At 49.0% G+C, this 14,966-nt stretch overlaps 2 protein-coding genes across 2 annotated transcripts; both read right to left on the bottom strand.

Moving 5' to 3' along the window:
• Window positions 1-5,510: 5,510 nt before the first annotated feature.
• LOC132085946 (zinc finger protein 586-like) lies at window positions 5,511-7,910 on the bottom strand. The gene is given in 3 exon segments (XM_059491410.1): window positions 5,511-5,967; window positions 5,969-6,096; window positions 7,902-7,910. Coding segments are annotated over 3 exon segments (594 nt in total).
• A 5,789-nt stretch (window positions 7,911-13,699) lies between these two features.
• Window positions 13,700-14,632, bottom strand: LOC132086003 (olfactory receptor 14J1-like). The gene has a single exon (XM_059491463.1). The coding sequence runs from the start codon at window positions 14,630-14,632 to the stop codon at window positions 13,700-13,702; it is 933 nt and encodes a 310-aa protein (XP_059347446.1).
• Between the last annotated feature and the right edge of the window lie 334 nt (window positions 14,633-14,966).

Consider the following 14,966-nt stretch of genomic DNA (forward strand, 5'->3'; position numbering starts at 1 on the left):
GTGACTGAGTAGTGATATGATGGTGTAGAAATTGTAGGTGCACAGTAGGCAAACGTGTCATGCTTCTGTGTGCCCTCTGCCGGCAAACCTGCTTCCCAAACCTTGAGTCAGACTTGGAAAAAAGGCTTGTCACCACTACTTTGTTGTGGTTTATGCATTGATGAAGAAACACTTCCATCTCAGCCCGCTTAAGCCACTGCAGAGCAGGAATTGTTGCTTTGTTTTTTTTTCTTGTAGGCCTCTCAAATTGCAGCCCATTGCATTTAGCTGCAAAATCCTAAGTCATGCTAACAGGATGCCAGCAAAGGACACTGGTAGAGGGTAAAAAAAATTGCCTGATACAGATGCTATCAACTATTTTTAGTTCCTGACAGTCCAGTATTTCCCTTACCTAAGGGTTACCTGTTCATATTTCTTTCTCTTTTTCTTGCAGCTCTCAGTTCTGTGATGACTGAGAAACAAAAATACAAAGTAAGGGTGTGCAGAGTAGATGGACTTTATGAGAATTAGGGGGCAATTTGACTATACACTGATCTGTATGATTGCCTTCTTCTGTGAGATTGTAGTGGTGTTGTAATATGTGTTGGGAAATAATTAATGCTATAAAAGCATGCATTTCATTAAGATTGCAAAATCCAAACAAGTCTCTGACCACAAGCAGCCTGAGAGGCAGGCGTCTATTCAAATTCTGAAATTCCTGAAGGTGGCCAGATAACGATCTGCACTTTAGCTCAAGAATAGACACACCCAGCGCAATGATCACCATTATCCTGAGTCATCTGAAGACCCCTGAGAGCGATCATTACCCTGTTGATAACATCGATCAAGATAGTCAAAGTCGCCAGAAAGATACGTGTGAATGCATGACTTTCCTGAATCCCATCAACAAGGGATCAACAAGGCTATCAACAAGGAAATGGCGATTGTCCAGCTCTGCACACTGAAAGAACCAACTATGAATATGCAGAGTTACAAAAGAAACTGGGACTTCTTCGCTCAGGCATAATAAACTGTGCAAAGCATCCCTGCAAGAAGTGGCTCTCGCGAATGGTGGAGGCTCCGATGCAATAGAGGTGGGATCCAGGTTCACCCAGCACCGAACCCGGGCTCGACACTGTCTCTTTGGCTGTGGTGGTTTTGAAGACCATATTTTAGTCGCGGTAAAAGATAAAGAAATCTTTTCGCATTTTTTATAATTTGGCTTTTGACTGATCATTCATAACACTTCCATATAGATGATTCCACATTTGGTGTCTTGCTGCATAAATCAAGAGCACAATCAGTTCATGATAAGCACCAGTACAAGCTGGACTTCCCAGAGTAGCCAAATGAAAGAATCTGAAAAGAAGAAATGCAGGAAATGACTTGGTAAACCTTGCCTGAAAGATGAGTGACTTTTTTTTCAGTAATCTATAATCCATTCCCTCGTCTTTTGGCTTTCTTAACAAGGCCATCTGCATCCCAGATTCCTGATGAAGTGAGAAGCCTGGGCTTGTGCAAGTGCCTGAAAGATGCCCTGTTCCTCTGCAGGGACATTCAGGCTGGAACAGGAGCTGAAGCCCTCTCTGGGGCAGCCTCCTCCAAGCTGGAATTTGTGCCGTGCTGGGAGAGGAGGAGGAGGGGGAGAAGGCTGGCGCTGTGTGGCAGGAGCAGGAGATTTGGGCCGCAGGACATTCCATCTGCGCCGCTGCCCCGCAATGGGCGGCCGTGCCCAGGGCTCTGGGCCTGGCCCCGTGTGCACTGAGCTGCCTGGGCTGGGCTCAGGTTCCCGCTAGGACTGGGCAGAGCCTGGGCTCAAACTGGGGGCAGCAGCAGTGTAAAACACCTCTGGGCATCTGCATTTCCTGCTGCTGGGAAGGAGCAATGAAGTGAGTCGAGAAGTTCTGGTTTCTGTTTCTCCTGGTGGATTTTTTAATTTAATTCCACACTGCGGAGGCCATTTCTTTGATGGCCTCTGTCAGTTTATTCTATTTCAACAGTGCCAGCAACAGGGCTCTGTTGGAGCACTGCAAACGTGGCCTGTGAAGCTTTAATTCCCCTCACTTTAGTGCTCAAGGGCTGGTGGACATTCCAGTATCTGCAGATCTTTATGTCCGAGACAAAAATACTGATTTCACTGTCATGAAAGCACTGTAGGTAGCACCAACTGAAAGAAGCACTTGCAGTTTTATGGATAAAATTCAGGTGGCAAGCAGAAGAGGGCCAAGAGCAGCTGTGATCTCTAATTGTCAAGGCAAAGGCACCAGCAGCCTGCTGTTGTCACCTCAGGGTGAGTCAAACAGAGCTGAAAACAGCGCTGGAACCCGATCCTTTCTTCCTCTGAGGGCTGGCTCGGGGCAGCACAGGCGGGCCCTGAGCAGTCAGGGCTGTGTGTGGGTGCTGGTTGCTCTGCTCCAGAACTGAGCTGGAAAAAGCCCTTGGGAGTCCAGGCAGGAGCAGGCGGGAAGGGGCCGGCGCTGCTGCTGCTCCTGGTCGGGAGCCCCGGCTGGGCCGGGCTGGCGCCCCCTGCACTGCGGCTGCTGCTGCTGCCAGAGCCGGGCGGGACTCGGGGACAGGGAACGGACACGGGGGGACAGCAAAGGCCTGGTGGCTGCAGGGATGGTGGCGCTGGGGCCAGTGCCGGCACAGAGCTTCAGCCCGCAGTTAACCCTGAGGGAAACGCTGGGGAAAGGCTCCATTTCAGCCTTTCTGCACTCATGGCTGTGAAGGGACTGAAATGAAAGAAGAACAAGCAGGGCCCGACCCCTTCTCCTTTTGGAGGAGCCCTGCGCCTTGGGCTGTGAGGGACCATGAGGGGCTCTGAGGGGCCATCAGTCATGAGGCACCATTAAGGGCCTTGAGAGGCCATGATGGGCCATGGGGAACTCTGAGAGGCCATAGGGGTCTGTGAGGGGCTGTGGGAGCCCAGGCACCTCCTGCAACCAAGGGTCCATCACGTCCCAGCAGGGCCTTGTGGAACCAAATGGACCATGGTGACACTATGGAACCTCACGGTACCACAGCTCCATTGTTACGCAGCAGCCACAGCAGGGCTACAGAACCAAGGAGATCGTTGTGACACTGCACAACTGTGCAAACCTGTGAGCCTACCAGGGAAAAGGCAGTAGCAATGCCCTGGAAAGACACACCACAGGCTCTGGGCTCTCCTCACAGCTCAGGGTGAGAAAAGAGACTTCCCCATGGTGTTCTGCAGCACTATGTTAATTTGTCTCAGTTCTGTCCTCTCCATTGGCCTTCTCTACCCCTTTTACACTTCTAGGTTCATGTTCTGGTGAGTTCTCCCTTCCCATTGGTGTGTAACCCTGTCCATCTACCCTGGCATTCCCTACTGGTCCCTTACCAGTGTACCACCCCTGAGCCCTCAGAACATTGGATCCCTGGTGCTCTCCATTGCACCCTCTTTCCCTCCATTTATACCCTGGGCAATCCTTTCTCTTTGGCCTCTGGACACTTTCAGCGTTTGCGTGTGTGTGTGTGTGTGTGTGTGTGTGTGTGTGTGTGTCTGTATATCTATGTGTGTGTCTGTGTTTGTGTCTGTGTGCTGGTGCTCTCATGGTTCCTACCCATTGGCACAAGACACTCTCGGGGAAGATTGTATCCAGACCACCTAAGACTGCAGCAAAAACTCATTTTTTTCATTTACTCTGTGGTGTAAATGAACCAGTCTGTCTAATCATGATCAGAAAAAATCAGAGCTGTATTTACAGAAATTTATTGGGTATTCTGTGATTAATCCTGTGGGACAAATAGCGTTAAATTCAATTCCAATGTCCAATCTTTTACACCTTTGACAAAGACTGGGGCTGGGATTGGATACAGCCGTTCCCAGTCTCCTCTCTTAGAAGGAATTTTAGAAGTCTAGGGGCCCTGCACGAGTTTGAGGATCCATGGTGGCTGTTTGGTGTGATATCTGCACCTCATGTATCAGGAGGAGTTTCTCGAATAAAGAAATAAAGCTTTTGCCTGAAGCTCCCTTTGTGCCCATGAGAGGATCCCCTTTGAGTGTCTGGGACATCCCGGCTCTTTGGCAGCCTGGGGACTCCTGGGATGTCACTGTGGAGCTCCCATAAGTGCCTGTGGCAGTTCACTGCCTTTGCAGCCCAAGGTCCCCTGGAATGTCACCATGGAATGGCTGTGACTGCCTCTGACCCCACGGCTCTTTACCATCCTCAGAAAGCCCTGGGAGGTGTCCATGGAGCCCCAGATTCTGCCAGTGACATTCCAGCTCTGGAACAGCCTGGAGACTCCTGGAAAGCCCCCATGGAACCCCTCTGAGAGCCTGTGACAAATCTGATCCTTAGCAGGCAACCATCACCAGCCCCCTGTTGCTGTGGTCAGTATCCATGGCAACCATTACCAGGGCCCTGTTGCTATGGTCAGTTCCCAAGGCAACCATCACAAACCCCCTGTTGCTATGGTCAGTTTCATGGCAACCATGACCAGCCCCCAATTGCTATGATCAGTTTCCATGGCAGCTCCATGGAGACCCCATGCCAGGGGTGGTTGCCATGGACACCAGCTCAGGCCTGCAGCCAGAGCCCGTTGCCATGGCAACCATTGGCAGCCCCATCCCCAGGCTCATGGGGTCCCAGAACCACAGAATTGGCTGAGCTGGGAGGGACCCATCAGGATCCTCCAGTCCAACTGCTGGCCCTGCACAGGACACCCCAACAATGCCAGCCTGGGCCTGGCAGCGCTGTCCAAACGCTGCTGGAGCTCAGAGAGCCCTGGAGCTGGGACCCTTCCCTGGGGAGCCTGGGCAGGGCCCCAGCAGCCTCTGGGCAAAAACCTTTTCCTGACATCCAACCGGAGCCTGCCCCGACTCAGCTGCAGCCGTTCCCTCCACTTCTGTCCCTGGGCACCAGAGGGAAGAGCTTCCCACAGCCCCAGCCAGGGACCCGCTCCCAAGGCTGTTGCCATCACCACCAGGGCTGGGACCAGCTGGGATGCTCAGTTTCCACGAGCTGGGCTTCAGGAATGGGATTCCCCAATTTCCTGCCCCTGCTAAAACCAAGCTGCCCTCACTGCCCTCCCACCTCTCATGGAAAGCACAAAAGGCAAAGATCGTGGGCTGGGATAAGAACAAGTTTTTGGGAACAGCAACGAGATAAGGAACAAATGGAACAGAAAAACTGTTCATCACAGAAGGGATGAATAAAACTGTTTACAGGGAAAACTAAACACAGCTGCCTGGCTCTTCCCAGCAACATATTTCTCCCACCTGGAAAGGACACCCTTCTTCTCGGGGAGAGAGAGAGTCCCTTTCCTGCCCCTGGCAATGACCTGAGGTGAGAGTGAATATAATGAAAGGGCCATGGCCAGAGCCTCATGTTCTTCAGTTCTACACCATGTCATTGACAGGGGAAGGTATTGGGGCAGTTGTCTTCCCAGCATGGATCATAGGGAACATGGATCAGACGTGCTCTTCCCAACGTTAGATCTCCATGGGGGATGAAGCTGGAGCAGTGCATGAAGCTCCCCCTGCAGCTGGGGCACTTGCAGAGCTTCCCTTAGTGGTGCCTCCGTTGGTGTCTTGTCATGTGAGAGCTATGGGTGAACCTCTTCCCACACTGGGGACACTTGTAAGGCCTCTCCCCGGTGTGGATGCATTGGTGGGTGATGAGGTGGGAGTTTTGCTTGAAGCCCTTCCCGCACTCAGGGCAGCAGAAGGGCCTCTCATCCGTGTGAATCCGCTCATGCAGGAGGAGATTGGAGCTGCTCTGAAACCTCTTCCCACAGGTTGGGCACTTGTAGGCCCTCTCCCCAGTGTGGATGCGCCGGGGCCTAACAAGGTTGGAGTTGCAGTTAAAGCCCGTCCCACACTCAGAGCAGCGGAAGGGCCTCTGGTCTGTGTGAATCTGCTGGTGCTGGAGGAGACTGGAGCTGGTCTGAAACCTCTTCTGACACTGGGGACACTCGTAGGGCCTCTCCCCAGTGTGGATGCATTGGTGCCTGATGAGTTCTGACCTTCCCACATTCCCCACACTCATAGGCCCATTCCCCGGTGTGGATCATCTGGTGGCTGATCAGGGTGCTGCTCTGCCTGAAGCTCTTCCCACACTCCAAGAAGTTGTGGGGATTCTCCCCATCATGAAACTGCTCATGGACCACCTCTGAGCTCTGAGCTCTGGCTGAAGCTCTGTCCACCTTCCTGGCTCAGACTGGGTCATTCCTCCTCAGAGCACACTGGGCTGGGTTTGCAGCCCCTCTTTCTGTGGGATCTTTGGGGATTTTCCTCCCCGTTGGATTCCTGTGCCCTGGAGTCACTCATAACAGCCTCTTCCATGAGGTTCTTCTGTGGGGATTTGTTCTCCCTGGTCTCCATCCTCAGCTTCTTGTCTGGGGGAGGAAAGACAAGGAGAGGATGGGATTTGCCTCCGTGCCACAGGGAAGAAGAAGGAGATCCCCCCAGTGCATCCCCATCAGGACGGGGTTGGCAGCAGGGTTGTCCTGCAGCTGGGGGCCATGCTGGGCTGGGAGATGGGGCAGGAGAGAGGGGGAAAGGGGCAGTGACTTCCTCCTCACCTGCCTGGGTGTCCCAGGGCTCCTTCCTGTTCCTCACAGCCTCCTTTTCCATCTGGAAATAGTTTGGGAATGGGAAATCCTTTTTTGGGAGAATAACAAGGGATGAGCACATTGAGTTTTGTACTGGTTTGAAGGCAAACCTGGGGAACATCTAAACCAGAATTGCAATTAAATAACAAAATTAAGATCAAGGCAATGATACAGAAAGACTGCCTTAGACTGACACAGTCAGGATATAACCTGACACCCTGTTGGTCAGGGTGATGGCAGCCATCCCATTAAATGTTGGCTGCAGTCCTGTTAGAGTGATGAAGGTGATTCTGTCAGAGCAGTGATCCTGTAGAAGGGTCTGGTCTTCCTCTGAAGGTCCAGTGGTGGTTCTGGAGCTCTTGTCCTCTGGGAATCCAGTAGGCAAACTGCTCCTGGTACAGCAAGTCTCAGCTTATATCCATGCAGGAATGCTTGGATCCTCCCCCTGGGCGGAGCATCCCACAATGGGATGATGGAATTTTATCAGTCCTTCAGTGACTCTCAATGGCCCATTCACAGAAGATATCTCCCCTGGAGGGTGTTATCAGGGCTGAGTCATGGAAGAGATAAAGAACACTGCCCCACCTGTTTATAGCAGTTGATGAAGATGGGGATTGAAAACATGCATTTGGTTACATCTTGCATTGCTACCTGAAACAGTGGGGTAATCCCTGCTCAGGGGGTGAACACCGCCCCCCTTCACCCAAGCTGGCTAAGGTGTAAAACGCCCACCCCGGGAAGGCCAGGCACACAGGGGATAATGTCACACTTACCCTGCTGCAGGGGAGGGCTCTTTTTCCTGTCATTCCTTTCCTGTCCCCCCTTTTCTATCCCATTTACTGTTAAATAAAATCCATTTTGGGTTTGGTCTCATTATGATGTTAATTGGGGCAGAGGAATCTCTCTAACACTTTTCTTAATAGACTAACCAGACTGTAAAATTATTTTGGCACAGTGAGTTTAGGCATTGTTCTCTGACCCCAAGTGTCTTTGACAACAGCATGGTTTCCTCCTCTGAGGAGGTTGTGGTTCTCTCTGGAGGAACTCTTGGAAACTGGGCTGCAGCTTCCTCTGAGTGACTTATGAGAGGACTGATGAGGAAAATTGCCTTTGTGGGTCCGGAGTGTAAAGAAAATATTTTGTTGTCCTTCCTTGAAATGATTTTTAAAATCACAGGAGGAAAGGGAGCAAATGATACCAGCGAGACTGACAAGGTTCATTTACCCCACAGTGAGGAACACAAGGCTGCTAAAAGTCCTACAAGAAGCTCAGCTGAAGTAGCAAAATTCCCAAATAACTACTGAATTCCCAGGCTTGAGTGCTTTGCGAAATGTAAGAATCATTACTCTCTTCATCCCCGCCTCCTTTGTGACAGCTACAAAGGGTTTCCTTTCCTTTTAATATCTGTATTGGGCTGAATATACACTTTTATCAGAATGTGCTAGCAGCTGAGCTGGCGCTGTGCAGGAACCAGTGGAACTTGGAATTGCCAAAAAATTGCTTGTACTGTCAGTTTATTAATGTTTGGGATTTGTTTGCATTTTCATCACATGTGACTTGTGGGCAAATCAAATATTCATCAAAGTGATTTATGCAGAGTCAAATTTGATTTCTGCCAAATTATTTTGTCCAGTGCCCAGGGGATGTTCAAGGGGTCTCTGTGCCTCTCACCCTGGGGGATGCTTGGGAGGGGTTTGGGGGGTTTTTTCCTGTCCCTGTCACCCCAGGCCATTCCCCAGGGGGTCTCCATCGTTCTCACCCCAGGGAATGCCTGGGGGGTCTCCCTCCCTCTCATACCCTGTGCCAGGGGGTGCTCGGGGCAATCTCTGTTCCTCTCAGCCCAGGGATGCTCAGGGGTCTCTGTCGCCTCACGGGGACAACTGCAAGGGGTGGGCTACCATTGAAAGAGAGCTAGTAATCCCTTCCTATTTTCGTGGTTACTAGTGAAGGAAGGGCACTAGAAAACACACTAGGGCCTAACCACTTAAAAGCCTTTTATCGAGTGTGGCTTCTTTCTCAAAATGACCAAGGCTGCGAGTGATACAGAGTGCATTGAAATGTTGACTTTGAAGTAGTAATTTCCACAGGCTTTCTAGAACACACATCTGATTGAAAGAATCGTTGTATCGTTGTCAGGAATTTATATGCCACTATCACTCAGGTAAGCCGACAATGTGATCCTTGCCTCCAGACTAACCCCAAAATACCCCCCTGGGCCAAAACTCGGTCAGACTGGGAGAGGCCATGGGCCTGTACAGCAGTGGCAAATCAACTTTTCAGAACTCCCAAGGAAAGGGGGGTATCAGTATTTACTGGTATTGATAGATACATTTTCAGGGTGGCCAGAAACATTCCCCACCAGAACTGTCAAAACTCAAGAGGTGACCAGATTATTTTTATAAGGAATAATACCACGCTTCAGAGTTCCAGCCACGATATCCTCAGATAAAGAATCACATTTCATTTCCAAAATAGTGCAACAGATTAGTAGCCATCTGGGCATAGACTGGGAACTTCACACCTCATACAACCCCCAATCAAGCGGCCAGGTGAAGAGAATGAATAAGACTGGGGCAAGAAGTTAATCTACCCTAGCCCAAGCTCTTCCACTAGCACTATTGCAAATTCAAACTAAACCTTGAGCTAAAGGAATGCTGAGTCCTTTTGGAATGCCTTATAGAAGACCATATAGAATACAAAGGGAATGTCCAGAATGTCCACCTACATGGTGGCATTAAGCAAACAGCTCAGAGTACATGTGGCTGGAACTCGGAGCAGGGAGTTAGATAGCCTGGGGATGATGTATATGTTAAGTCTCCTACAGAGAAGACTTCGGAACCACAGTGGGATAGATCACTGCAAGTACTCCTCATCACCTTCACTGCAATCAAAATCAAGGTGCAGGACGCCTGGATTCATCACTCTCGGGTGAAGAAGGCCCAGAAGCCCCTTAAGGAGTGACGCCAGGAGACAATGAACTGAGATTAAAACTTACTCGGGCAAAATGACTATATTGCGGTCGGGAGTAGCTCATATTTTAGTTTGTGGAATTGATTTGTGTGTAATCATAACTGAAGTTTCAGAACTTGAGAGTACCTCTATTCAAAGCAATGCTGAATGGCCTTGGTCCCTGGCATTTAATCAGTATACTGGATCCATAGGAAAACCTTCTGAGATAAAAGATTTAAACATATCTACTGTAGTAATTCACGAGAATCACGTATATGAGGAGCAAGAATGGCAGGAACAGGAACTGTGGACACTTCAAGGAATCAGAGGAGAAGAAATCAAAGTAGGGTGCCAGGTCATCAATAGGACAGCTTATGAGAGACCAGATGTAATTAGTGTCTGAACCTCTCCTGATGTATATGAACACCAGGAAGTCTGTGATAACCTAAGTGAATCAGACTGTTGGTGTAATTTCACCTTGATGCAGCCTGTAGAAGTGACCTGCCTTTGAGCTCGAATTGCTATCAGACTTTCATTTGAATTCAAAGTGGACACTGCACTTTTTACCACAGCAGGGCCTTATACACCCCATACTAGTTCAGACTCTACCCAAACTCCAAACTAGAACCTAACGTAGTAAAGAATGTGACTGAACAACAGCTATTATTCAATCCAGAATGGTCTCTCAAATGTGTAGAGTTGATAATGCAAATTAACATCTCAAAAATCCTACCAGCCTGCCCATCCTTCCTAAAAACTTACTTTGAGGGCTGGACAACATGGTTACAAAAACAGGCATATATCAGGAGCAGAACAAGAAAGGAAGGAGCCAGCTCTCCTGGTGCCTAAAACCAGAAACACCAAGAAATCAGTTTCCTTAAGTCATTTTCTAAGCTGGTTGAACACCCAGGCAATGGCTGGTAAAGGATGCTGAACTGCAGGTGGTGAATTAACCTAAGCAAGGAAGGTGATTTTCTTTATTTATAGCTATCCCTTTTCCTACTGAGATTTGGATCAGTGATTTTCCCTGTCTGAGGCAATTGGATTCTGCTTAGAAAAGGTAGAGAGAGAGACCCCCCCCTCAGAGCTCAGCAGCAGGCTGTAGGATTTTGAGCATCACAAACCTGATCCCAGTTTCTTCTGAGGCACTGCAATGAATTTAGGCTCTTCTCTCAGATTTCCCCTTTATTATTTACTTGAGGCTTGGACCTGCCCTGAACACAGTCCACAGCTTGATCTTAGCTAGGGGCAAGGTGGGTGAAGTTTTGTAGGCCAGGAGAGACATTCCTCTTGTAACACATCTGGGAAATCAGGTGCTTTAATCAGGATGGGGAAGGAGAGGTTAGATTCCCTGAGGTCTCTACATTTCAGAACAAACATCTGCTTCAAGTATGACCTAAACCTCTGTCAGATACACTTGTGAAGTGTGTCTGAATTTGCAGTGTGAGCCCAGCACATCCCTCTGGCAGGCAGGGATGGTCATGGACTGAAAGCAGTTCCTGTTCCCCATAATAAACATCTAACTGGCAAATTAGGGACAAGATTAGGAGTTTTAAATGGAATTGATTCAGAAATACTAATGAATAGACTGGCCACTGCAGCAGGTAGCCTAACAAAATTGAAGCAGCCTTTACAGTCATCTCTATTGGCATTAGGAACTAGCCAATGGCAGATTTCAAAGTACTGACAAAGTAAGGAAGTATGAAAAGGCCGGGGACCAAGACCACAAGTTGATAGTAGAAGCACTAGGAACAGTTCAAGATAATGTGTCTTTAGCTTTCAGTTGTATACAAGCACAGTTATGGGTGCAGGCAACAGCAGCTCTGATCATACGGGAAGGGGGTGAAGATAATTTTCCAGCTGAAATTCGGAAAATTGTGTGGGACAATGCAATTGATTTTGAAAGAAAGTTTCAATCCTGGTGGACTATGGTGAATTTCACCTATGATCCTGTTTCTAATGTGGCAACTGCCTTTGTGCTTACCATACGTAATGCCACTGTTTATGTTATCCATCCCATCGTTGCTCTAGGATTAAACCATGAAAAACCAATACTCTACCCTTCAGAATATAGAGTGTAGGCATGAAAGATGAATGGAAAGTGGCAGACAGTAAACTTAGAATCCTGCATTACTAGCGAACAGATGGGATTCATTTGTGAAAGCAATACTATTAATGCTCAGGATGTGTGTTTGGACACTGAACAGAGTATTTGTCACTTTGAAATTCATCCAGTCACTGACCAGAAAACTGTGCTCGTATATACTGGAAAAGGGTGTATATGTCTGAGAACTGCCTGTGCTGCTGTAAAAATTGATAGCAATGGTGTTATTCTGTCTAGTAGAAATCATTCTAACTTCTGTATTTGTAATTTTGTTAAGATTATCGGGTGTGATTTTTCGTACTTGGCCCCAGTGACATCCCACCAGCTGATTAAAGCTAACTACACGATGTATCACAGACTACCACCTACCCCTATTGGGATGAACCTTACATTAGTGAAACAATTAATTAAGCACCAAGACCTATTGGAGATCTTGAAGGAAATCCAAGAAAGTGGAAAGAAAACCTTAATTACTGTCCAACATGATACAAAGGAGATAACCAGAGTTCTACAAAGAATAAAACAAAATATGGATTATCACTGGTGGGATGTGATCTTTAGGTGGTCACAAACTGCAAATGAAATCTTTAATAAGTTGTGCCACCCCATTGTAGTTTTACTAATATTAGTTGGGATAAGCTTAGGATTATCTATTATATTGTTAATTTGGGACAGGAGAATGCTACAACGAATAGCTGTACTAACATCTTTGTCAAACGTACCTGGTGAAGCACTAAAAGACACTGTCATGAAGGTTTTAATTAAGAAAAAAAATTTACTTATTTCCTAGGAAAGGGGGGGAATGAGACAGAGTAAAGATCCATTCTGAATTAGGTGAAGTGTCTAAGAAAGGTGAAAAGTCTGTGAGGCCAAAGCTGAAGGAAAAACTCACATGCCGAGACAGCAAGGAGACAGAGAAAGAAAAATAGAAAAGACCACAAGATCAATTTGCCCTCGACTTAGAAATTCCTATGATAAAGAAGAACTGGTGCTAAATGTCACGCAGAATGAATATGTATAAACTTATTGTGAAACTGTATGCATATGCATTTGGAAGGGAGATAAAAGAAGACCCGAGGTCTTCAGAGGTACGCATGCCTTTTTGGGGGACTTGCGTCCGGCACACGTTGTAATAAAAGCATACCGGGCTTTCCAACTTTTACAAAGTTGTGAGGTTTCTTCTTTTCTCCGCAAAACAACCATGGGGCCATTGTGACACTCTGGGGCCCCATGGAACCAAGGGGCCACTGTGAAACTGTGGCACCAATGAGAACATCGTGACACTGTGAAGCCCCATGGAACCAAGGAGTCCATTTTCAAATATTGGGGCCCTATGGAACACAGGAGGCCAGTGTGACAGTGCAGGGCCTGGTGTAACAAGGAGGCCATTGTGACAATGAGAGGCCTCATGGAACCAAGGACATCTTTGCAGATGACACCAAGGTGGGTGTGAGTGTTGATTCTGTGGGAGCATAGGAGGGCTCTGCACAGGGACCTGGACAGGTGGATCTAGGGGGTGAATCCAACAAGGTCAGGTTTAACAAGAACAAGTGCCGGGTCCTGCACTTTGGCCACAACAACACCTGCAGTATTACAGGCTGGGGACAGAATGGCTGGAGAGCAGCCAGGCAGACAGGGACCTGCAGGGAGTGATGTACAGCAGGCTGGACATGAGGCAGCAGTCTGCCCAGGTGGCCAAGAAGGCCAATGGCTCCTGGGCTGGATCAGGAATGGTGTGGCCAGCAGGAGCAGAGCTGCTGTGCCAACACTGATCTGCCCCCAGCTCTGCACACAGACATTGCTGCTGCAGCTCCAGAGAAGGGAACAAAAGGGCATCTATGCAAAAAAACTTTGCTGGGAGATCCTTTAGTTCCTTTAAAGCCACAAGAGCGCCGCCCCTCATTGACACAGTCTCTGGCCACAGGGAAGTTGGAGAGAAACAAAATGAGAAAAGGCAAAAACAATGACATTCCTTTGTGGACAATATGAAAAACTAATACAAAGGAAAAAAAGAACAAACCACAACCAAAGCAACAAGAAGTATGAAAGATGTCTTTTAGTAGAAGTGATTGGCAGAAATTGGCCAGCAGTTTAATGTCCCTGAATGCATCCAGCCATCAGTCTCCACACTGCAGCCTTGAGCTCCTGGTTCCTCAGGCTGTAGATGAGGGGGTTCAGGGCTGGAGGCACCACCGCGTACAGAACTGAAAGGGCCAGATCCAGGGATGGGGACGAGACTGAGGGCGGCTTCAGGTGAGCAAAGACACTAGTGCTGAGGAACAGGGAGATCACAGCCAGGTGAGGGAGGCAGGTGGAAAAGGCTTTGTGCCGTCCCTGCTCAGAGGGGATCCTCAGCACAGCCCTGAAGATCTGCACATAGGAGAAAACAATGAACACAAAACAACCCAAACCTAAACAGGAACTACCAACAATGAGCCCCAGTTTCCTCAGTTTGGACTGTGAGCAGGAGAGCTTGAGGATCTGTGGGATTTCACAGAAGAACTGGCCCAGGGCATTGCCATGGCACAGGGGCAGGGAAAATGTATTGGACGTGAGTAGCAGAGCATTGAGAAAGGCACTGGCCCAGGCAGCTGCTGCCATGTGGGCACAAGCTCTGCTGCCCAGGAGGGTCCCGTAGTGCAGGGGTTTGCAGATGGACACGTAGCGGTCATAGCACATGATGGTCAGGAGGAAAAACTCCGCTGAGATGAAGAACAGAAAGAAAAAGAGCTGAGCAGCACATCCTGTGTAGGAGATGTCCCTGGTGTCCCAGAGGGAATTGTGCATGGCTTTGGGGACAGTGGTGCAGATGGAGCCCAGGTCGCTGAGGGCCAGGTTGAGCAGGAAGAAGAACATGGGCGTGTGCAGGTGGTGGCCGCAGGCTATGGCGCTGATGATGAGGCTGTTGCCCAGGAGGGCAGCCAGGGAGATGCCCAGCAAGAGGCAGAAGTGCAGGAGCTGCAGCTGCCGCTTGTCTGCCAATGCCAGCAGGAGGAATTGCCTGATGGAGCTGCTGTTGGACATTTGCTGAAGCTGCTGGGGACCTGTTCATGGAGAAAGGACAGTGACAAGTCAGGAGAGGCTGCTTGGAGCCAAACCTGGTCCATTCCCTGTAGACAGTCCCTACAGCTGGGACTCACTCACCCCCCTTCCTGCTCTGGGGGGAACCTTTGCAATCAGAGCACAGTCACACTCCCAGGTCACCCTGGGATAAACCAGCCCCTTCCCAGATCAGAGGATCCCTGAATGTCTCACCCTCTCTAAAGGTGTCTGGGTAAGGTCTCAGCACCCCCTTGTGCCAAGGATACTCACGGCTCCCTTGGCAAACCCAGCAGCATTTCCTCAGCTGTGGCAGCTC

This window comes from Ammospiza nelsoni, chromosome 34 (genome assembly GCF_027579445.1).
Source record: "Ammospiza nelsoni isolate bAmmNel1 chromosome 34, bAmmNel1.pri, whole genome shotgun sequence".
In the NCBI taxonomy this organism is placed as follows: domain Eukaryota; kingdom Metazoa; phylum Chordata; class Aves; order Passeriformes; family Passerellidae; genus Ammospiza; species Ammospiza nelsoni.